This window comes from Opisthocomus hoazin, chromosome 4 (assembly GCF_030867145.1).
Source record: "Opisthocomus hoazin isolate bOpiHoa1 chromosome 4, bOpiHoa1.hap1, whole genome shotgun sequence".
Taxonomy (NCBI): Eukaryota; Metazoa; Chordata; class Aves; order Opisthocomiformes; family Opisthocomidae; genus Opisthocomus; species Opisthocomus hoazin.
Window position 1 is genome coordinate 63,747,194 of NC_134417.1, and position 24,307 is coordinate 63,771,500.

General features: G+C 37.8%; 1 protein-coding gene across 1 annotated transcript in view; it reads left to right on the plus strand.

The window, feature by feature from the left end:
- The window catches only part of THSD7A (thrombospondin type 1 domain containing 7A), a 314,907-nt gene that overhangs the window by 83,369 nt on the left and 207,231 nt on the right, over nt 1-24,307 (plus strand). Inside the window, exon 3 of the mRNA XM_075419258.1 lies at nt 11,228-11,745. Within this exon, the coding sequence (XP_075275373.1) occupies nt 11,586-11,745 (160 nt within the window). The 5' untranslated portion in view covers nt 11,228-11,585. The remainder of the gene's footprint in view (nt 1-11,227; nt 11,746-24,307) is intronic.

The following is a 24,307-nucleotide window of genomic DNA, read 5'->3' on the forward strand; positions in this document are numbered from 1 at the left end:
AAAAGTGGTGTGTGTGCTTTGCAAAGAAATCATTTGTTCTGCCGTAGGGAAGCTAATTATTATCAACATGCACTAGCTATGTCAAATTGCAAAACAAGCATCAGACTTTGTATAAAACACCATCAGTTGAGTTAATGAAGAGCACACAATGAATATGATCTCATTTTTGCAGTGCAGTTAAAGTGAAAGCCATTTAAAGAACTGTTGCAAAAATCATAATTTAGGGGGAAAACCAAACAATAAAACAAATGTTTACTATCTATTTTAATTACTTTCTGCTTAGAGGTATGCATTAGGTTTGTTTATTGTTTGATTTCAAATTCTGTCTTTTAATGGTTTAAGAATACAGTAGCTAATGGTCCATTCTGAAAGCAAATGAATACATTGTTCTGTAATCTATTATACAAAGCCAAAGAAACTGATTTGGGATTGTTTCATTACGATATCATTTGAAGATCACTACTTGAAATTGCAGGTTAACACAAGAATGAGGATGTGAAAGAGAATATGAAACACAGAAGAGAAAGAAAATTCTTGCATTTTTTTTCAAATGGGGAAAAAAATGAGACTGAGTTCCTGAATTATCTTCTGAAGATGTGAATGCAATAAAAATGCCCTTCCCTATTCATGTTTTAATTATTTTTCCTTTGTAGAATTGCTTACAAAGACAACACTACAGAAAATCTTATTTGTAACAGATATTTCCTTTAAACTTTCCTAATGCTTCATGAAAACAAGAAGTTTGGTCCTGGCCAAAGGCAATAGTAATTTTGTTTTTGCATACATAGAAGAAAGAGGGAAAGATTGTTTTTCCTTCTTTCCTCCAAAGATCCAAGATGTGTGGTTCTTCCCTTTGCCAAAACTATGTATGCACCTAGAAAACTTAGGACATCAAGTCAGAAGTCTTGACTCTGACAGAGGCTGGGAAGCCTCAGTGCACTTAACCAGTCCCTTCAGAAATGAAAATTAAATCTTGGGAGCTTAGAAGAAACCCTGCCAAACTTCCTATACCCAAATCAAGAATGATTTTTATTAGAGATCATTGTAGTCAAATAACTCAATAGAGTCAAATTTTATATTAAAAAAGTTCTCATTCACCAGGTTGGCAATCAAGCAAGTATTTTGATGGCTGCCAGTCAACGAGTTATTGACAGAGAGAGGGGATTTGGCGTAGGCATATCCTTCTTTACAGTGTTTGACATTATGAAGGGAGTTATTTTCTGAATCTTATCAGTGTAATACTTTGCTATGGCAACCCTGTAACTTTACAGGAGATTAATTTATTGAATTGTACCTTCCTTGAGCCTAAATGAGGTGCAATGTACCCTGCTATTCAGCAAGTTTCAGTATTCAGGATGTATTCAAAAACCGTATAATATTTAAACTCCTCCTTTAGATAAGTGCATGTGCTACAATAAGATGTGGGCAAACTTCTACATATGTTATGGTTATGACTGTATATCTGAAGGAAGAACTGAAATGATCTGGGGATTTAACATGCAATTATCCTCCAAGGTCTCCAAACCAGGTTGCTTATAATGGTTTTCTGGTAACTTAGGGAGGAAGCAGGATACGTTTTTTTGTTTTCTTCATCTTCATGTAAAATTCTGAATTATTTGGTTTTGTACTTAATATAAAAATTACTAAAAATAGCTTTTGTAAACATTGAAAATACTTCATAGATTCAATATGTCTGATGGAGATGTTAATGTTGGAGCGTGTATAGAAGTGTCTGCAGGCATTGGATGGAGTTTGGCCTACTGGCGAGAATATTTTAGCAACATATTACAAAAATTGCCATTTTCCTTTCACTATGTGGGATATCTCAAAAGAATAATCTTCTACTCAGGCGCCGATATAGCAGCCAGACAACTAACATTAGGTGTGGTGTATCTGTATATATATACTTGCTAAGAGAATTTAAGCTGACATAAATTGTGTTGATATTTTGTTTGTAAATGTGATAAATTCGATACGTATATTAAAAAGCAATGAGGTGAAAGAATCATAAATTATTTTTTATCCCATTGATACATCTAGGAAACAGGTTCTTAGGTAAAGTTTGACTTCTGCTTTATGCATGACATGCATATTTTTGCACTGGTAAAACATGTTCATCTCTATACGAGCTCAGGTTGTTATTTTACCTGAACTCAGTGTCATCAAAAGATTGCTGTTGCAGTTTCAGTCATGCCGCATTTTTTCAGTGCTCCCCACCCCACTTGATCTGTGTAGATTAAATTTCCTTGTCCCAGGGAAATCATGTTCCACGCAACTGGCTGGATGGTGAAAACTGAACTCAGTGCTGGTCTAAAGACAACTGCATTACGAGTTTCTATACTACTTCAATAATAGTGCAATCACTGAGAAAACCCCTGCTTCTTTTATTGTCCTCCGTACTGTTTCTTCCTTCAGTGAGCAGTATATCAAAGTAGGTTGTTATATATACTGCAGAGAGTATATAGATACAATTGTCAGTTATTTAGACCAAGGTTAGTTTTGAGTCTTATAGGAAAAACTTGTGGAAGTACTAGAGCTGCCACTAACAGTTAATTGGAAAGATTTTTCTCTCGTTTTCAGATACACAAGTGTAATAGTAATTGCAGAAAACTGACAATAATGTCTTTTGTCACCATGGGGAAGAACAATGGTGCCAATTTAATGAAATTTTTTCCTGTCCTGAAAGTGTCACATCACCTTAAGCTTGGTTTGATCCCCCTAGTGAAGCTCTAATTTTAATGCTAATGCTGATAATTTAGAGAAGATTTTTCAGCAGCACGCAGAACGTATTAAGTGCATTGTGATCTGTACGCAGAAAATCCAATTATATGTGGCTGTGATGTCACCTATCTCAGTGCATAGATTTGGCTACTGGCTTTCTTTTTGCCACTGAAATATTGGTGCAATGGAGTGTAGGAGAGGACGGTACTGCAACAGAGGAGGGAGCAAAGTTGCCACTTAGGAGAATGGGAGGTTTTGTTAACACAACTCAGCGTTATGGAACTAATTATCCACGCACTTTGAAATGGTGTTATGCTTGTATTAATAAGGGCTTATAATTCACTAACTTTGTTGCATTTCTTATTTAATTTTAGTTTTTACTTTGTAGTTTGCTACAGAGTTGACTTCAGTGAGAGTGACCTATAATTTTCAGTAGGAAGACTGATCAGTAGGAACAGGTTTTCCTTCCTTCCATCCCAGTTAAAGCACCTACTGTATAATGAAAATATGACAAATGAAACACACTTGTGAATCTTTTGTATAAAATTAGCGAGTGAAGGATTTATTTTCAGATATTTTCTTCTGTAATGTAACTTTAATTGTAACGTAAGTTTCTGCAAAATATGAATATTAATGATATAATGTAGTTCGATCCTAGGGCTTGGTTAGTTAGCAAATGACAGTTGAACTGTGATCATTATTATAATATGGTTTTAATCTCACTTCATCTTACCCCATTCAAAATGGTGTGAGATCCTTTAATCAGTTTCATGAAGTTATACTTCTCTTGTTTATTGATCTATTAAAGTCAGCACAAAACACACAGATATACATTTGGCCAGCTAAGTTAGGACTCTTACGAAGTTAACAAGTCATTAAAAGCTATTTCCAACTATATTGTGTGTGTCACTACTACTGAGTTTGTCCATTTCTGGGAACCATTAAATGTATTGGTTAAGTTAAACAAACCCCAATGAAACAACAACTCATTAAAGAAAGCAACCTTGCTTAATTTTCTTATTAATTTGTATTACTTAACTAATGTGAGAATTGATAAGAGAATGTTTGAGTGATTTATGGCTTGAAAAGAAGACCAACATTTCCCTCCTTGAAAATTGAAATTGGCTTGTCAGACACATAGATGAAGAATGATCAATCAATAGGATTTTAATAAGGAGAAGTTTTAAAATTGACTGAAGGTGACTTTTGTTTAAAGGTGATTTGGTATGTGCAAATTACTAAGCTCTCCCTGGAGAGGATTTTCAAAGGCAATAATGGGCTCTGATTTTCTTTGTTTATTCCATTCTCTTTCTGTTCCCCTTGCTGTGGATTTCAGTACTTACCTTTTCATTGTGTCTTTGAAATCTCCCTGCCTGCATTTCAGGTCCTGTGAATTATTCTACTTATTTGCATTTACAGCTATCAGTTTTAACTGTTATTTTCTCCAGTGAGCATGTTTATTTTCATCATAAGTTCATGTTAGACGTAGGGGCTAGCTGTTCCCATTAATTTTAGAAACACAAATTCCGAAAGTATATGCACACCTCAGAAGAACAGAGTTGACTTGAAAAGTCGCATTAAAATTCTGCCGTTTTGGTTTCCTGTCAGAAAAACTGGTATGATGAGCTTAGTGATGGAATACCAGTTCTACTGGCAATTATAATCACCCGGGTTAGTTTGTTTTCTCCATTAGTGAAGTCTGTGTTGGACTTTCCTGAAAATAAGGTAACTAAAGTTATATTTAAACAGCTCCATTCTTTGTGCACTCTTAATCACATAGATGTACAAGCTGTAGATCCATGGCATATGTGTTAAAAGAGTAAACAGTAAATAGCACGCACACAAATTCTGGCTGTTACTATTTCCTCACACTGTTTTTTCTCCACTTAGGTGTCTTATCCTGATTTCAGTCTGTTTTCTTAGCTCTTCCCATCACTTTCCTGTCCTGTCTTTCCCAAGCTTTCTACCCTAGTGACTCAGAGGCTAACTTTATGTTCCAGTCTCACTTTTGTACCCAATCTTAGGGTTTTTTTCCCCTCAATACTCTGTAAGCAAGTGCATACTGGTATGACCATTCCAGAAGAGGTTCTAATTGTGTGCTGACTTCTTTTTGGAGGTTATGATGGGAAGAACACACTGATCGCTTCCAACAGAAGAAAAGTTCAAGTTTCTTCCCCAAGGTAGAGGCTACCAAAAGCTTTCAAGTGAAAAATTCACCACTTTCCTCATGCACATATTTTTTTTTCCTTTATTATTAATACAAAAAAAAAAAGTAAGTAACTCTCTTCTTCATTGAAATGACTTGGACCAGGACGGAGGTAATTTTTGTGAGTTTTTCTCTTGTCTTTGGCTGTTCTATAAAGTTACTGTGAAACTGCAAATTTGGCAGTCTTAAGAAACAGAAAAATGTAATTGAAAAAGTCAGAGTAGTTTTGCAGACCTCACTACAAACCCTAACTGTAATTAGTAATTTGCTTATGAATTTTGTGTGTGATTAGAATTATACTGTATATATAGTCTCTGCAAGAGAAATACAAGGACTTACTCCATCCACTTCTGAATAAATGAACATGCTCAAAATCTCTGAGCAAGCTGGTATATCAACGCTGTTGGCTTTCCAATGAAAAATGTATGCTACATATTCCTGCTATACAGCAAATTCCACCAGAGGCTATTGACCAGATCTCTGAAGTAATGAGAAAAGGTTGAGAGCTTGAATTCTCAATCAAGATGAAGTGGATAGTGAACTATCACAGACACTTTTGCATCTGGTTCTGATCTTTGGAACGGTTCTGCTTCATGCAGTCAGCTTTGAAGCCGATGTAATCTGGGCAGAAAGGACAGTGTTCATTCACAGAGCTTACAGCCAAAAGGTAGAATTAACTGATTTAATCTGACCTTCTGCAGTTCTTGGGCACTATATTTCACAAAAGTATCGATCTGTTTAACCCAGTAGCCTTTCCTCAGTTGAAATGTACCATCAAGTGAAAACTAACATTTTTCTGGAAGATAGACAAAGAAGGTAAATACATTCTTTGACCAGGTAGCTTGATCCAAAACTAGATGGCCTCCTTGATAAATTAATTCATTTCTTACTTGAATTCCTCTAGCTTTATCTTCTAGCAGGCAGTTGTTGATCTGTCTTCTGGCATATAGCATGTTCCATGCTGGGGATGTTGATTGTTACCTGCCAAAGGGATCTACAAAAAATGCAACAGCCAAATGTTAAACCGAACTGAGAGAACTACTGAAATACAGTTGGATAGCTTTAAAAAAAAAAAAAAAAGAGAGAAGGCTAAATTACCTTTTTTGCAACTGAGAAAACCTACCCTTTACCAATGAAAGAATGCCTAGGAAAACTTCTTGATTTAAACTAGATTAAAAACTAACAAACACTGCACCTGAATATAATAAAATAAAAAAAACAAAGCAAAAAAAGAGAAATCTATTCAAGAATTACTAACTTCACTTAATAAAAGCAAAGCATTTGTAAAGTCAGAACTAGGTGACTAGGTGTATGCTGCTCATGCATTTATGCAAGTAGACTCTTTGTTAATTTTCAGAAAAAACCTTTGTCTTGTTGCAAAGATATTTTAAGTAATGGAGAAACACTGAAGGGTTAAAGCACACATTATTAACATATTCTAGTCATTTTGTACATGTAATGCTTTCTTACTTCTGCACAGCTCGTATACATAACTCTTAAAGTTCCTTATTTGTCCTCCAAATTCATAATTCAAAAGAAAGATATACATTTAACAAACAGGCACTGTGATACTTCTAATGTTTGCAAAAACAGTTGAACTACAACACTGACAAAACCAAAAATAATTGTACTACTTGTATGAAAGAGGCAGAAATTTGCTGGGTTTTTTTGTTTGTTGGTATTCTTTTTTTTTAATTACACGTTTGAAAAGAGGATGTGACATTGTGTGTGTTCACTTGTTGAAAGGATAAAAGCAAGGTCTCTTACTTGCTATGGAAGAAGAGAAATCCATAAATAGCGTGTTATGACATGGTCGAGTGTGACACCTAGAGGCCATATGTTTAGGATCCCTAAAGAGTAACTCTTCAGCTGCAAGTTTTGCACTTTTAGTTTTGGACTTAAGGAATGGAGCTGCCAGATTTTGAAAGAGGAAATATATTGCAACGTGTTCGTATTTTTTTCAGATTGTTCATGTTTAGGATATTTTTTATGGTTTCCCTGACTAGGCTCCATAGCACTGATGTGAAGAAAAATAATAGACCGTTACTGAGTGTGGTGAAGAGTGCTCAGTGCTTTGCAGCAAAGCCTAAAAGAGCCCCTACAGCTTATTCCAGCCTGAAGTTCTCAAAATCTGATAAAATTCTTGCAGGTCCCATCTCAAGAGAATACTTATAATGCATCTGTTATAAAATATCTGCAAGAGAGTCAGCCTCTCACAAAATGCAGAGCTAGACGTTTTGGTCTGTGAGTTTGTCGGGGAATAAAGAGAACAAAAGCTTTTTTTGAGCCATTGTGTGGATTATTTAGATTATTTATCTTGCAAAACAAACATACATGTAAGGGAACATACCACACATTCCTAATTTCTCCTCTAAAAGTTAGGGGTGCAGACATACTGGGATATCTTGGGATATATCCAAGAAGGTCCTAATACAGTGACTGAAGCAGATCGCTATGTTACAAATTTAGAGTGCTTTTCAGAAATGTGTGGTACTGTATTACCCAACAGGTATCGGCTGATATAAACTCATTATAACTCTAGAGCTCTTTTCAGGGAGATAGTTGACTTATTCGTCTTTGGCAGCACTTGTAATTTTCATACCTAAGCGAAGGGAAAAAGTCTTGGAGATAAATCAAAATGAGCAGTGTTTAGCTGATGAGAGCTTGGAGTTTTCTACTCAAAGAAAAAATTTTTGCTTCTTTAAAATGTGAGTGATTTTTGTGGTATTCTGGTACTCATGCAGCACTGATGGCTTAGTGAGTTACAGCTGTAGAGTTTGTGAAATGTCTTGTGTAGATCTAGAAGAATGGACTGAAACTTCTTGAAAGATTTCTGGCTTAACTAAGGTCTGTGAAATTGAAAGTGGATGAAAGTTATGCTGGACCCACCTCTTCGTTAGGTATTGACTCTAGAAACAAACGTGCCGCATGTGTGTTGTAGTCTCTGTACGGTCTTTGACTTTAGTATATGTAGAAATTCAGCATGTTCAGGGTAGCATATAATATGATCCTGAAGCGTTTATTCATTGCATTTCATAAATAGGGAAGGGTGCTAGCATGGGACTACCCGCTAACAGAGGAATACCAGCAGGGTGATTCTGTTTGGCAGGCAGCTTTTCATACCCAATCTTGTTCTCATTTCTCTTTCCACTAAATAAAAGGTATTGCATGCTTGCTTTGTCATTCTCTGACTGTTAATGTTGGGAAACATGAACAGAGTAATTCCAATATTTCATGGCTCACTCTACCTCATTTTCATGAAGGTCTTTGAGGCAAGTTGTGTGTTTTCTAGAAAACAAAAAGGTGCTATCTTGTCAATCACTTGTGCGAGCAGTTTAAAGACTCCACGTAGCTGCTATGCCTCAAATAAGTAATTGTATCTGAGTAGAAGTCTACAGAGACTCATATGTTTGTGCTCCAAGCTACCACACTGACACTGTTATGTTAGTGATACAGATACTAATGTTGATTGTAGTTTATTTCTGTGCTTTGTCTAGACGTTTCTTCTCAGAAGTACTTAAGCGTTTGTTTGGGAATGTCTAAGCCATAAACAACTGATAAATTCTGATCATTAGGTATGTAGTAGAAGCTAGATTGCCAGCGTGGACTGGAAATAGGGGTTGCACTGTTAACTGGGAGGGAGGTCCTGCATTCAGTGTTGCAAACGGGAAGAGGGTAAGAGCGTATTGGATACACTGGGGTGGAAAAGGCGAAAGCAGCTCTCCGGGTAAGTCATGCTGGTAGCAGCTGAAGCTTGCAATCAGGTTATATTGCCTCTTGCATCCAAAGTCTGACTCCTGCAATTAGGCTGGTGTGGGTGTCTGTCTGCAGGCATCAGCCTGCTCTTTGGCCTGTGGTTTTGCTGGCCTTTCCCTGCTCTGATTAATAGAAGATGAGTGTATGTTCTGCAGAAGTGATCTAGTGTTTGTCAAAACCAGATCTTCAGGAATCCTTCCTGTTTTTCCAGACACACAGACACATTTACATAATAAATATTCCCTCCATTTTGTCTCTGTGATATATTTCTGAACAGTTTTTAAATGCATTGTAACTTCTTACAAAAAAAAAAAACAGGCGAAATTATTCTTTCATAGTTCATTGATTTTTGACAGAAAAAAATGGTACAACCTTAAAAAGTAGTGTAAAATTATTTTATATTAAGAATCTCTATTTTAGTCAAATTTTAAAATATGTGGTCCTGTAGTTGTGTAAATATAAGACAATATTTGAGTGTTTGTGTACGTGTGCTCACCCCCTCTCATGATGTTGCTTTGTTCTGCTGTCAAAAACCACTTTGATTCATTGTGCCAGCTACACGGATGATCTGTTCCCTGATGAAGTTTCCAGATCATCTGAGTCAAGTACAAAATATTTTCAGAAACTTTCTTTAAAAATTAATAAAAATTCTAGGTAGAATCCATTGTATTTAATAACTCTGAAAAGGGTGCTTTTTCTCCTAGTCACTCTCTAAACTTGACTTACCCCCTGGTGCATAGCTCCAGCTAAAAAGCCAACATTTTAACTCTTAATTTTTCAAAGGAATGTGTAAGTTACATATGTTTTATTTTAACTATGCAAGTCAGTAAAGCTATTGCTACAGATTTCCTGATGAACTTAGAACTTTTCTAAGCCCTTAAATTCTTAGTCTTATTTTTCATAAATTATGAAGATGCCATTATTTTTGTCAGGTCAAATATTCTCAAGTCCCTCTGTGTAGCATGTAAAATAATGTGGATGTGGCTACCTTAACCCCAATTTACCTGTGAAATTACTATAACTATATAAACTCAGAGAGCATTTTGATTTAAAGCTTGGTTTTCTGTGGAGTTCAACAAAGCAAAAGCTGAAGGGGTTTCCATGCTTCCAAAAGTTAATACAGCATGATGTAGCAGGAATGAATAAAATGTATTTCAAGGAGTGCTTTAGCTGAGGGTACAAGTTCTGCATCAGGATGCTGTAAATTTGTTAAGATCATGGCTTTCCATGTATCCCTTATCAACCTATAATCTCCTGATTGTTGCCTGTTTTTCAACAGTTGAGGAACAGTAATCCACACTTGCTTATCTCTCTTAATCACAGCCTCACGGTGCTAGAGCTCCCTGAGCCTTTAATTCCCTCTTAGAGGCGTAACAGAGTGGAAAGTAAACAAAGACGAATTTGCAACCTTCAACATTACTAATTTGCTCTGATGTCAGAATATTTAAACAGGCAAGGACTTGGGAATTATTTGATCACGGCTGATTTTAATCTAATGCATGTGAAAAGGCTGAGTCTGGGAAGGTTGTGCAAAATGACAGGCGTCCCAGGAGAGGTTGTCTGAAGGTTTCTTCTTTAAACAACAATAGCTCCATCATTTCCAAACTCTGTGTCCTGTGTTCCTACTGTGTCTTTTTGTAGCTGTTTGCATTTTTAATGAAACTTTTTCAATATGATAGCAGTTTTCTTAAAAATTCCTCATTCGCTTCCCAGTTTGTAGGTGTCCGAAACCTGATCGTTAGGCTTGTTCTTGCATCTGTTCACTGGTTAGTGAGTGGGAGAGATAAAGCTCCCTATTTAAAAAGCTTTGTCTCTCTCCACGTTTTTGTATCATCATGACAGCCTGATGTATCCTGAATGCTTTCATATGTAAAACTCAGTGTATGTTTTAAAAATGATTGATAACTTGATTCTTCAAATATTTTAAATTACACAGTTGACATTTATGCATGTGTATATGTGTACACACTTTCTGGATAGGAAAGGATGTTATGTTGCATTATGTATATGTATTACATGCACGCTTCATCTACCACAGAGGTGATGTTCTTACACATACATTCAAGTTATCATATACATATATTCATCTGTCCTCACAGCAGATAGGTATATTTTATTGACTGAAGCAGATTTGATAGATATGCAAGTTAGTGTTTTTTTTCTTTTTTTTCCCCTGCATATTCTTCCATTTACCTTCATAAGGTCTTAATTGTCTATTTAATAGATGTTTAATCACTTTTTTGTTGTTGTTTACAAAATGGTTAATGCAGCATACATATTGTTATCAGGACAAATGCCTGATGCTCTCTTAATTACTATATATCATTCTGGTGATATCTTTTCTGGTTGCATGACTTGTGTTTCTGAAGCACGTCTGATGATGATTTCTTCTCTTCTTCTTAGTATGTATCATTTGGGATATTCCAGGGAGAGACGTGTCTGGGAAGCCAGCCTTTTGCAGTCACTCTCTGCATCGAGATTACAGCACTGGGCTATTTGTGTTTCTCCTCATCCCTATTTCTCTCTGTCTCTCACTCTCTCCAGCTGGTGTAAATGACTGCTGCTGCCTCCCAGAGCAAGATAACCTGCTCAGTCAGCTGGAGCCCCCTGCGGACAGCTGTCTCGCTTTTAGCTGATGGAAAACTGCTACTAACCGCTGAATGGAAGAGCGTGGAGCAGCAACCATACTAGCAGCAGCCGCCGCAGCAGCAAGAGCGAGCAAGGACTCTATTGTTCCCTGGTGTTAAACAGTTTTTCCTTTTCACCTGCCATGCACAATAGCGGGAGAGAGGTTTCCAGTCTGCTTCTCCCTGTGAAGAAATTCTGAAGAGGGGAGTATTATTTGTAGAAGGTTTCGTGGTCGTGCTGCAGGTTTTGGCGGTGGCAGTGGGCTGCTGGAGGCATGGGGTTGAGCGAGGAGAGCGCTGCTTTCTGCCGTGGTCCAGGGGTTTCCGCTGTGCCAGCCCGGTGCGTGGGAGTGCTTGTGCTTCTGCTGCTGGGAATCTGGGACACTGGTGCACAAAGTGGATTTCAAACTTCGTCGGTGTATTTGTGGAAGACCGGTAAGTAAGGATGCTATATTAACACAACAGCATTGTATTTATTTTTCGCTGTGAGTAATAACCTTTTTGTGTGCTTTGTCTATGTAGAAAGTTAAATCTAAATTACTAATGTTTACTTGCAGACGTATAAGGAAAAAAAAATTAGGTCATCTTCCAGGATTCCACCGGCCAAGCAAATATGGCAATTAAAAAGACACATTTGTGACTCTGTGGCACTGTTACTGGGATCTTGCATCTATTTTCTGTGTCTCCTGAGGTTTTTCATTTTGTTTAGTAGCTCTGTGTTGTATGTAAATAGCAATGGTTGGGGCATTAGTGCCTGTCCACAATGGGAAGTAACATTTGTTACAGTCGGAGTCAGCAACATTAACAGTGCTCTAAAAATATTGACTTTTCACGAAGAAAGATGTAATTCAGCATGTCTAATCTTTGTGATCTGTGCTGACGTGTAATATATTCAGCATGGTAATTGATGTGGAGTTGGGTTTGTTAAATTTAGTTTTGTTGCACAGTATATAGGACACGTGAAAGCTAATGATGGATTAGGAGAAATAATCCAAGTGATGCCAGATCTGATAACCAGAGAGCCAAAGGCAAATAGGCTGTGTGGATTCAGCACCACACTAGACAGATAATTTCCTCTACTTTGATACTGAGTTACGTGTCTGTTTTAAAGATTGCATAGTCATAACAGTGTTCCAACCTTAACTTTGCATTAAAAATCAGTGGGGAATTATCCTGTGTCTATTAATATATTACATTAATTCAGAAATTTAGGAGCGCTGAATATGTGCGCTTCAGTTGTCTAGTACAGTCTTAGTTCTTATGTAAGTAGAGTCGAAGTCTCCTTTAGGAAATATAAAAATTTCAAGCCAGTAAATATTTCACCCTGGCTTTGGCAGTTGGCTTTCTTCCCTGTATGTTGCAGAAATAAAACAGTCCGAAAAGTAGTAGTTTTGTTTAAAAACTGCTTTTCCATTAAAGGAGAATATAGTAGTAAAAGAGAGTGCAAATTAATCATTTGTCTGAAAAACAACTTCAAGAAGTCAGTCTCTCTCCTGGATGGAGGAGGCCCCCAGCCTTCTGCCACAGAAGCAGATCAATTTACAATTACAGTGATATCCTGAATTTTTTAAGAGGCTCCATCTATCCAGCAGCTCAAGAAGGAGAGATTAAAAGGAAATTCATTTAAACAAGAAGACGAGCTTTCCAATAATGCTAGAAAGAGAAATCTGAAGAAGGGAAAATCCTTTGTAACTTTCACTTCCAACTGAAAGATGGATTGCACAATGACAGTGACCCAATTTTTTCTTTTGAACCAATGACAAATTTAAAACATAGTTTTCAGTTCCATTACAGATTTGTAAATATTCAGCACACACTTAAAAAAGATAAAATACCTGCACAGGTTTATGCAAAAGCACAGTAATAGTATAGCATTTTCATAAAGCGTTTTACATTTACCCTAAATTGCTAGGCATCAGTAGAATAAACTCTCCAGCATTTTATTATGTCTCCATTTAACAGTTTAGCAGATTGTATTTGCAAATGTTAAAATAGTAACATAAGCTGAGAATAATAACAACTCTAGTTAACTAATACTTATGAACATGCACTGCCAGTTTGCTGTGGACTTAACTCCATGTATTTTGCATATAGTACACGTGCTCTGAAGTCACATCAGTTAAACCAGCAAGAAGAAAACTGGGTTGGCTTTTATTTTCTCCCCCTTTTCTCCCTTCCTGGTAAAGATCACTCTGAAGGAACTTTTATTTAGAACAGGTATGATCTAATTACATTGCCTGATGAAGCTTTTCGTCTGTGACCTCTCTCTGTTTCGCCTGCAATAAGGAATAGGATAAGCATGTTCACTATATGTTTTTTAATATAACATCAGTGATTTGATGATAACATGATGAAAAACAAGTCAGAGTGGCTCTTCTCAAACAATGAATGGCAAGATGCAGTGAATAAGGTAGTTCATCTGTGTTTGGCTTCTGGTTAAGTCTTTGCATTCTTTTTTTTAACGGTTTATTGAGTTTTGCTGTTTCCCCCCTCCTTTCTGTGGGAGGTTCTAGAAAGTGAACGAGGAGAGTCGCTGGTCAGTGATCTGAAGGGATATTTAGCATGGGGTGTATAAAGTTCTGCTAAAGTATCAGAGGGAATTATAAAACTGAACAGTAATGAGCTCATCCAGTTCAGATGGTATTTTGCTTTTCATTCCATTAAGGAAACGGGTCAGGGGAATGTGTGGCTAAGACTGTGTCCAGGAAATCAGCTTGATTGTGTGCCTTTTGGGACCTCATATGTCCATTTTTTGAGAAATATGCTATTTTTGTGTTATATTTAGTCTGGCATGAGCTTTTGTAAGTGCTGTTCATGACTTGCATGTGTCTGGCTTTTATTTCTAAAGATTTTTGAAATAATGTCTTGGTGTATGCTACTCCATGTCTTCTATACTGGTTTACTGCATTGTGTTTTCTTAAGAATGCCCTTGACAATAATCTGCAGGGGTTATGAGGTGTGAGTTGAGGTATTCTTTCTCCTATAAAATAAAAATTGTCATACCGGGTACAGTTTCCTTTATACCTTTTTTTTTTTTGAGGGATTGGTATTTTTTTTATGGAAGTTGTTTTTTTTGTTGCTTTGGGAGGGGGAGTGGGAGCATTCTTCTAATTCGAATTTCAACTGTTTGCTTCCAAGCTATGAAAAGCTCTCAGAGGTGATGACTTTTCCTGTCAATTACCATCCTCCTGTCTACTATCATAAAAATCCGAGGTGTTTTTAATACTCAGGTTAACCATTTTGGGGTTTAATTGACTCCGATTCATCATGGACAATGTTGTGAACAGCCTGCTTTGGGGAGGGAGATTGAACTAAATTTTCTCCAGAGGTCCCTTCTAATCTCCACTGTCCTGTGATAATGGATGTCATCACCAAGTCATTTCTACTTCTCCAACTGAAACTGCTTTGAAGTTTTGGCTTTCAGAACTTTTTTTATCTCTTCTGAGAATGGGTATTTGCTGTTGCATATTTATGCTGCAATTATGGTGTGTTTAATGGACCTTCAGTGTTTTGAATGGCACTTAAAAGAGTGTAGTTGATCATAGTTACTAGTCTTTAAACCAGGTTTCTTGCCAAACATTCTCATTCCATACCATGCAGACTGAATGTATGCCTTTTCTCAGATACAAACACATAGCTGATTCATTTTGTGTGCTCACTGGGAAAGCCATCTGGTTTCTTCAACATAAACTAAAGCCAAGTCTCCATCTGTGCAGAATACCTGGCTTTTCACAATAGAGTGATGAAACAGCTAGATTCCCAGAGCTGAGTCATGGTGTCTGTCTGCTTGATGGTTTGAGGTAGAGACCAGCAGTTTTTAGCAACTCGTAGAGCAGAAGTTGTGGTATTTAGGGAATGATTCCGCTGATGTGAGGTGGACACACACTGGAGACCGTTAGACTTCTGAAGTTGAAAGAATTTTTGAACCACCTGTTTATTTCATCAGTAATTGCCCTTCTCTGAGCCTACTGATTTCATTTGCAATGAATAGTTGTTTGGTTGAGGTTCTACACTGCTAAACTGAACTTCTGTGAGATACTGAAATGTTTTAAAGTTCATTCATATTCTACCTTAACTATTATGAAGCCGTATTGAATTGTTTCTGTATATGCACAAAAAAACACAACTATGTGCCACAATTCAGTAAAAACCGCTTGTGTTAACTTTTGTTAATTATTATTGTCCAGTTTCTTTTATTTTTAAAGTGATATTTTCATAATCACTAAGTTTATAATCTTGTTTATACTGCCCACCATAGGCTAAGATTTTGATGTAAGTTTTTTGCAGTGAACAATGTGAAGACTGCTGATTCTTAAATAAAGGCTGCCATGCACTTCACTCTGCCAAAACAGGAAGATGCGTATTTTTCTTGGTCTGTCATTTCATGATGCAGGCCATTTGTATACCATTCTTGCCACATCAGAACTCTCCTTTACTTCTTTCTACCCTGTCCTTCATTTGTTTTTGTTAAATCAACTAACACGGTGATCTGTGATGTGCTGTCAGTGTTGGGTATAATGCCTGCCTACAGTTACTAATATAATTACTGAAGGGCTGTACAAAATCAGCAAGATTCGATCACACTGTAAAATTGCTTCTTCTGACAGTTTGAACTAATGCGCATTACACTCTTGAAGTGGAAGACGCAATGTTGGATTGATATCTCTGGGACAAAAAAAGTCAGAAGAAAAAATCCGGGAGGCATTTACTGTCATTATCTGTTTTAAAGACTATTGATCAGATATCAGATGGTATAGATTGATATAGCTCTGCTGAATTATTTGAGCAGTTGTGTGGTACCAAGACTTGGTCTTCTGTAGAACAATTGCAGTTGGATGTTTTCCCCTTCTTTTTAACAAAGGTACCACTTGAAATAGACTTTCTGCAGGTAAACAGTGCCTTTTTAAAATTAAAGGGTAAAGGTCTTCGTTTTCTGAAGAGAATGCTTAAGTATCTACATTTTTATGCTTAGATTGTGTTCTCTCAATATGTGAGAATTGGTCCTTAGATAATAACTTGCTCAATGTTTGAGGCAATGGAGAATCAGAGGAAAGTGATAATGTGAGTGGAGGAAACACACAGATCGCACGTGCTCCTGGGGGAGCGATGGCCCAGTGTGAAATGGATGTGCCAAGTGGTTTGCTGTGGCACCAGAGGGATGTTGTGAGCTCTGCAGCCCAAGAGCTCTTCTTAAGTTCTTTCTGAGATTTTTCAGGCAGCAGCATGTATCTCTTCTTGATTCTTCCTTGTTCCACCCTTTTGGGAAGAGGACTGTACAAGGGCCTTGTAGTTCACCTGAAGAGACTATAAACAAATCATAGAATAGAATCATAGAATGCTTTGGGTTGGGAGGGGCCTTTAGAGGCCATCTAGCCCAAACGCCCTGCAGTGGGCAGGGACATCTTCAACTAGATGTCGTGAATGAGTGGTTAGGTCGCTCAAATGACCCCTCAAAGGTTTTGCAAGAAAAGATTTTACTGAAAATTTAGAAAATGTGATCTTACAAAGTTCTTTGGCAAGGTTCACTCTAGTACTTATTAAATAAATGGAATACAAAATCAAAGGAGGTTTTGAGTGGAAAATGATTTACACAGAGTGTAAGAAAGTGTAAGGGGATAGAAGGACCCTCCTGTTGAGTCACCAGGTTCAGACTGGACCCCCTTGCTCTCTAAAGTCTTTCTCAGAGAGGAGCCTAGGTACAGCTGGATCCAGAACTGACCTGAGATCACAATGGTTTACGCCTAAGGAATATGTTTAGCAGCAGTTCAGGGTGTGCTCGCAGTTTAAGGAGAGAGAGAGAGAGAGAGTCACAGGAATTCAGCAGCTAAGAATCACTGTTTAACTTAGCATTTGCTGAGTGGTTAAAAAGAATTTGCTATTACAATCAAAATAATAGAATATTATGTTTTTGATCGATTCACACACACACGCAATCATAAAAATTCCCTTTGAGTTCAGTGAAATACTTCAAATTGAATGATTTCTCAGTGGGTGAAGGTCGAGTCTCAAGGAGATAACCCCAGGTAGTTCGTGAGTTACTCTGACTCTGACAGGCGTCCCACTCGGAGGGAGTTACTGGGCACAGCCCGCTGCAGACCAGAAGAGCTCAAAGGGCCTTCCTTGGTACCGCTGTTTGTAAGGTCTCAAGATGATTGACTTTAGGCATCAGTAATTTTCCATCCTGGTCACAATCCACGTGATGCAATCCTGATATTTAGACAGAAACTGTACAATTGAAGTACTACCCAGAACGTACAGTTCTGACATTTACAGGGCAGGTGTGACTCCAGGCATCAGGAGTTTCAGGTGTGGTCAGGGAGTGCCTGGTCGGCCCAACTCACTGTTCTTGTACAAAGAAAAGGAAAGTGCCAAGTCATCCCGATTCATGGCACAGCAGCTAGCTGTTCTTGCAATGCAAGCAAGAATACCACGCTGGCTGGTTCTGGGATTGTCAGGTGTGGGGGGGGCTGCACCACCACACTAGACCAGGTTGCTCAGAGCTCCATCCAACCCAGCCTTGAATGTTTCCAGGGATGGGGCCTCCACTACCTCTCTGGGCGATCTGTTCCAGTGTTTCACCACCCTTATTGTAAAAAATTTCTTCCTTATATCTAGTGTAAATCTACACTCCCTTAATTTAAAGCCATTACTCCTTGTCCTATCGCAACAGGCCTACCTAAAAAGATTTTCCCCGTCTTTCCTATAGGCCCCCTTTGGGTACTGAAAGGCTGCTAAGGTCTCCCCACAGCCTTCTCTTCTCCAGGCTGAACAGCCCCAACTCCCTCAGCCTTTCCTCGTAGGAGAGGTGCTCCAACCCTCAGATCATCTTTGTGGCCCTCCTCTGGACCCGCTCCAACAGTTCCATGTCCTTCTTGTCCTGGGGGCTCCAGAGCTGAATGCAGGACTCCACGTGGGGTCTCACTAGAGCAGAGTGGAGGAGCAGAATGACCTCCCTTGACCTGCTGACCATGCTTCTTTTGATGCAGCCCAGGATACGGTTGGCCTTCTGGGCTGCGAGTGCACGTTGGTGGCTCATGTCCAGCTTTTCATCCCCCAGTACTCCCAAGTCCTTCTCAGCAGGGCAGCTCTCAATCCCTTCATCCCCCAGCCTCTACTGATACTGGGGGTTGCCCCAACCCATGTGCAGGACCTTGCACTTGGCCTTGTTGAACCTCATGAGGTTCACACGGGCCCATTTCTTAAGTTTGTCCAGGTCCCTCTGGATGGCATCCCGTCCTTCTGGTGTGTCAACTGCACCACTCAGCTTGGTGTCATCTGCAAAGTTGCTAAGGGTGCACTCGATCTCGCTAAGTCATTGATGAAAATGTTAAACAGCACTGGTCCCAGTACGGACACCTGTGGGACACCACTTGTCACCGGCATCCATTTGGACATAGAACCATTGACCACTACCCTCTGGCTGTGACATTCCAACCAATGCCTCATCCACTGAACAGTCCACACATCAAATCCATATCTTTCCAATTTAGAGAGAAGGATGTTGTGAGGGACTGTGTCGAAGTCTTTACAGAAGTCCAGATAGATCACATCTCTAGCTCTTCCCTTGTCCACGGATGTAGGCATACCATCATAGAAAGCCACTAGGTTGGTCAGGCAGGACTTGCCCTTGGTGAAGCCATGCTGGCTGTCTGGAATCACCTTCCTGTCATCCATGTGCCTTAGCATAGCTTCTAGGAGGATCTGTTCCATGATCTTTCTAGGCACAGAGGTGAGGCTGACATGTCGGTAGTTCCCAGGGTGCTCCTTCCTACCCTTCTTAAAAGTGGACACAATGTTTCCCTTCTTCCAGTCACCAGGGTCTTCGCCTGACTGCTGTGACCTCTCAAATATCATGGAGAGTGGTTTGGCAACGACATCAGCCAATTCCGTCAGGACTCTGGGATGCATCTTTCTGTTGTTTCAAGGCGTTACAGTGGGATGTTTTAACCACATCATGCTTCTTCACTGCTTGATAAGAACTTTGGTTTCCCACTTACCTATGAAATAGAACAAACACAACCTCTGTACCATCATGCATCCTTGTCAGGTTTTACTGGTTCACATGTTCCAAAGCCCAACTCTATTTTAAAAAGAGTTTGGTGCCACAAGTGGAATTGCAGAGAGAAGAGTTTCCAACATTTTGTCTGAAATTCTGCACCTAACACCTTTGGTAGCTAACAAACATGAAATCACTGAATAAAAGATCCTTATTTTATTTTCCTTACATATGTCCCTAGTACTGTCCATATTTTCACAGGACTGAGTGTTCCTATCTCGTATTAAGGCCCGAGGGGGGCAGAAGTGCTTCCTAGGACCACCAGTCCAGCAGGCATTTCAAAATATGCCTAAATACACACTGACAGGAATGATCACAAGGGAGGAGGCAGAGAGGAAAAACTACCTAACCAACCCTCTGATTAAAGCACTTACCTTTAGAGGCTTGTGTCAGCTTGTTTGTTGAAGCAATTCTGTCATATAAGAGAAGATTCCCCATTTGTTTCAGTATTTTTTTCCAAAACCAGAGTAAAGAATTTTTGCAGTAATCGCAACTTGAGACTAGAGACAGATAAGCCTATGTCAGTAAATGGAAAACTCCCGATTTTAAAGAGATTATGAAGAAATGATCTGAAGGGGGGGATTAGATGTGAAGACCTAGGGAAAATGCTAAATGAGAAAAGATGTCTTGAGGCCTGACTGACAGGAAGGGCATTCACATGTGATGATGAAAGAGGGCAATGAGGACCTCTTCAAGGGAAAATAAAGCTCTACTTATGGTGTGGTGAGCTTGAGCTGGTACCTACATATCCTTGAGGAAGGAGAAGTCGAGATTTTTAAACGGTCATTGTAAAAGTTGTTTTTCAGGATTCATCTTTTTCATTATCAGGCCTTTAGTTTCAGAATAAGATAAAAGCAATAGTAGTAAAAGCTGCATTTTATCAGCTTTTCAAAGAATAAAAGCTGTTTAAGCAAAATGTGATAAAGATACTTTACTGTTACTCATTGATTTAAAATATGAATGATCCTCCAGGACTGAATGTGGTTAAATGTTGGTTACATACGCCCTGTATAAATTCATATTAATTAGAGTTAGAATTTATCACTTCTGTTGCATTCTGTAATGTGCATGTAAGCAACCGCACTGTTGACTGTCTGTCTCCCATTTAAATCTGCCTTTTATGTAGTCAGACAGGGCTTGTCTGTCTATGACTTAAATAAGGAAATATTTATTTTCGTTAGGCATGTTCACCACTCTTGCTCTTTGCCCTCATTTATAAAATATCCGTTCAGATTTTTTATTCCACAGAAACAGTGCAAAGTAAGTATTAAGTCTTTGAATGCAGAAAGTTTTTAGTGGAGCCTCGCAACAAAACATTTAGAAGAGATGCAGAAAATGGTTGCTTTAAGGAAATGATTTATAAATGTTTTTTAGTAATCTGTCCTTATTTAATAACATCAGAGTAAATATTTACATGTTTGGAGAAGATTGTTGTGCTGCTGAAATTCTTGTTCCTATGCAGTTACTTTGCCGTAACTGAAATAGGAAAATAGAAAAAAGTGTGGCTGGTCTGATGAGCCTCTTGTTAACAAGTAATATACTTTGGGCTAATGGTTGACTTCACTTGCAGGATAGCATTTTGAAGCTGTCAGAAAAGTGGAAAATAGTAGTTGATCATGTTGTACTAGTAGCTGAGAATGTCTGGATTGTTTTTAGCAAGTGCCCTGGAGTGCTTATGCTAACTAGATCAGCTGAATCCCTCAGCTTATAGGGATGCTGAAATAAGAGAATACCTCAAAAGCTATGGGTTGTTTTGTTCTGTAGGCTGGCTGCTTCAATGATGGATTAATTCAATTTATTAATATCTTATATACCGGGGTTTAACTTTGCAGTTCCCAGCTCCACTTAATGTTGTCTTTTATCGTGTTCATTCACTCAGTTGTTCAGATGTCAGACACTTGTAACACAATAACTCCAGATTTAATAGAAAGCCCAATTTCCATAATATTAATGCTACTAATCTCAAAAACAAGTAGTAATCTACATTTTGAGGTGGTATACGCCATAGTATAAATTAAATTGCACATTAAACTGTGTACTGTATCTGAGAAAGTAATTTCTGGGGTTTAGGACACCACATATATTCGTTCTGTTTATTTAAGGTCCTTTTCTGTATTCACAACTTTTTTCATTATTTATATATATATTTTTTTCTTGTATTCCTTTGTGGTCTGTTTTCTGACCATAAACAAGGCATCTCCATGTGATGGGGCTGAGACACACTTTTCTGGATGTAAATCCAGTGAAAAATCTCTGTTTTTGTTTCTTAGACTAGTGAAGCTGAAAAAAAAGTGATGAGTTCCTTAAGTCAGTAAAGATCTGTTTAAACTCAGACTGACAGAAGCTGAAGTTCTGGTTGCTTGGTGTGGAGCCGCAGAGGAGGTAATGGGCTGGCAGAGCTTACAGCTGGAAATGGCAGTAGCATTGACTTGGGGTTTTATTTATGGATTTCTTCTTACTTTTTAAGTCTATTTCTGTCTAGTGAAGCAGTAAAAATATATGGAGTTATTAAAATAGTGGAAGAATTAGATGAGATAGACATGTCTAGAAACTCTAAAAAAATCTAATTATTTAGTAAAAGTTTTCCTAAATTATCACAATTAAAACAGCTATATTGTATTGGATGTTAGATCTCAGTCAAACAAAAGTTAGTCTAAGCAATTTTGCTACCACTAGCACTAATCACCCCTAGAAATCCTATTGTTTACCACTTTCATATGAATGATGTACAGTGTTAAACATATCAGTGTCTGGGATTTCACACAAAATCCGGTAGACGTTTATTGTAGCAATCAACACAATCTCAGCATTAATTAGCAGTGTGCATTTTGGTGTGGCTGACATTTCTGGAAGTTGTCAGTAGACCACACTAGCAGTTTTTCTGAATTCATTTTCTGTATTTTGTAAGCGTTGCCAAGATTGTTTTGATGTTTCTATGTCTGTGGAATAGAGAAGGAAAATCTGATGTATTTACATGGATTCAGGGAAGGAGTGGCATTAGATTCAGCCCTTGTTGACTGGCCCAGGGGGAGATTTTTTGTGTGATCACTAGTGAACAGTGTTGCTGGAAACACAGCAAGCTTTCAAATGTCCAAATACTGGTAAGAACTTTCTACAGGTACTTTGAGACAGGGAGAGAGATAAGAAGTAACTGTTTTGTGTGGACTGTTTATATTGCATAAAGTGATTTTGAGGATATTAATTGGAAATGGTTTCTGATGTAATGAGACATCCTTAAGCATTTTAAAGCTTGATGACATCTGCTAATCCAATGAGAAATTTCTTAATGAGATACGTTATTACTTTCTACCTCCTGTATTATGCAAAATGAAATGTTTATATTAGTGAACAATAATACAACTCTCCTTATGTGTGCTGGGGAATAGCTATTTTACCACTAAGCCATTAGAAAAATAAAGAATGGAGCAGAGAGATTGTTTTATAATGACTTGTGTTTGTACAGTGCCTAGCACAATTGAATTCTCTTCAATTGCTGGTGTTCCTATGTACCGCAGCTTTAGACAAAATGACATAATTAGGACTTGTTAAAGATGCTGTTTACAAAGATACAAAAATAAATTATTAACATTCTAAAAGAACATTCAGATAAATTCAAGTGCCAAAAATAGCTCAAATAGCTGATACCAAGATGCGGTACTATAAGGATAATAGAGGAGAAAATTATTTTCATAGGAAAACAGTGTTTTGAAAAACCTTAGAAGCAGGATTTTCTGTGTAATGTTTGCAAAATACATTGTTGGGGGAAAATGTCTTCAATAGTAAGAGGAATGTTTTTAAATGTTACTTAGCATTTCCACTTTCACAGAGTTGGCAGTCATCCCTTCTTCTGTTAGCGTGTAGCAAAACTTGTTTTGAATTTGATATGAATGTGCTTGATTATTCTAAAAAATCACTTGCGTTATGTAAAGTTTTGCTTGTTTTGCATTTTTTTACTGACTGGTTGAATCAAGTGTACATTGTGATGAGTTTTGTCCCATTTTATTCTGCTTTACTAGATTTGCTTGTGATTTTTGGTCAAAATAATGCCCTAATTAGGGGAAGAGGTGGAGGAAGAGGGTAAAAGCCATTACAGTAACAGTAAGATGCCTACATCTTGCAACTCAGAACATCAAGTGTTATTTAAAAAAAAAAAGCCATTATAAGCCAGTAAAGAGGCCGGATCTTGAATCCAGTCTCAGGTCTGCAAGTGATTTGCAATATTGGCATTGGGAATCTGTTTCAACTTCTGTGAAGTGAGGTTTATGTGAGTATAGTTTTCTGTAGGTCTGTGTGCAAAAACGAAGCAGAAGAAATTTTGAGACTTGTGATTTTTGTTATAGTTATCATACAGTTCCCAAGAAACCAGCGCTTTAGCACACTTGTAGTACTTGCCATATGCAAGCAAAAATGTGTGTATGAAAAGAGATTAGGATGTTTGGGAAATAAGAAGAAAGAAGTTAACATGAGTGGAGAACAGAAACATGAAAAGCATGGGGCAAGCAACCAACAGCTATTTTTTGTTGAATACAAATATTTAAAATAGATTGTGATATTGAAAAACTCAGGGGGCTGAGAGAAGGTGACAATTTCTGTATGAACAGATACGGAAACTTTTTAACTAGCATGAGTTTTCTAATAAATCTGTCTGGAAGCTATTTTAGTATGACATTTCCAACCATATGTATACCTGTGTGTGCATGCTTGGGTGTATGATATATATGTGATGATCTGTAAATATTACTGAACAATGTTGTATGGATTCAATGGCACTACCTTAAAATACATATAAGAGTAGGTTACCTAGGTCTTCAGTGTCTGACTAAAACAGGAGCACAGCTTGAATTTGTGGTCACATCTAATTACGGAAGTGTATTTTTTTAAATACCACTAACTTATTTTAAGAAATTTGAGCTTTGCTACTGCTGTTTAGCTTGTGATTTT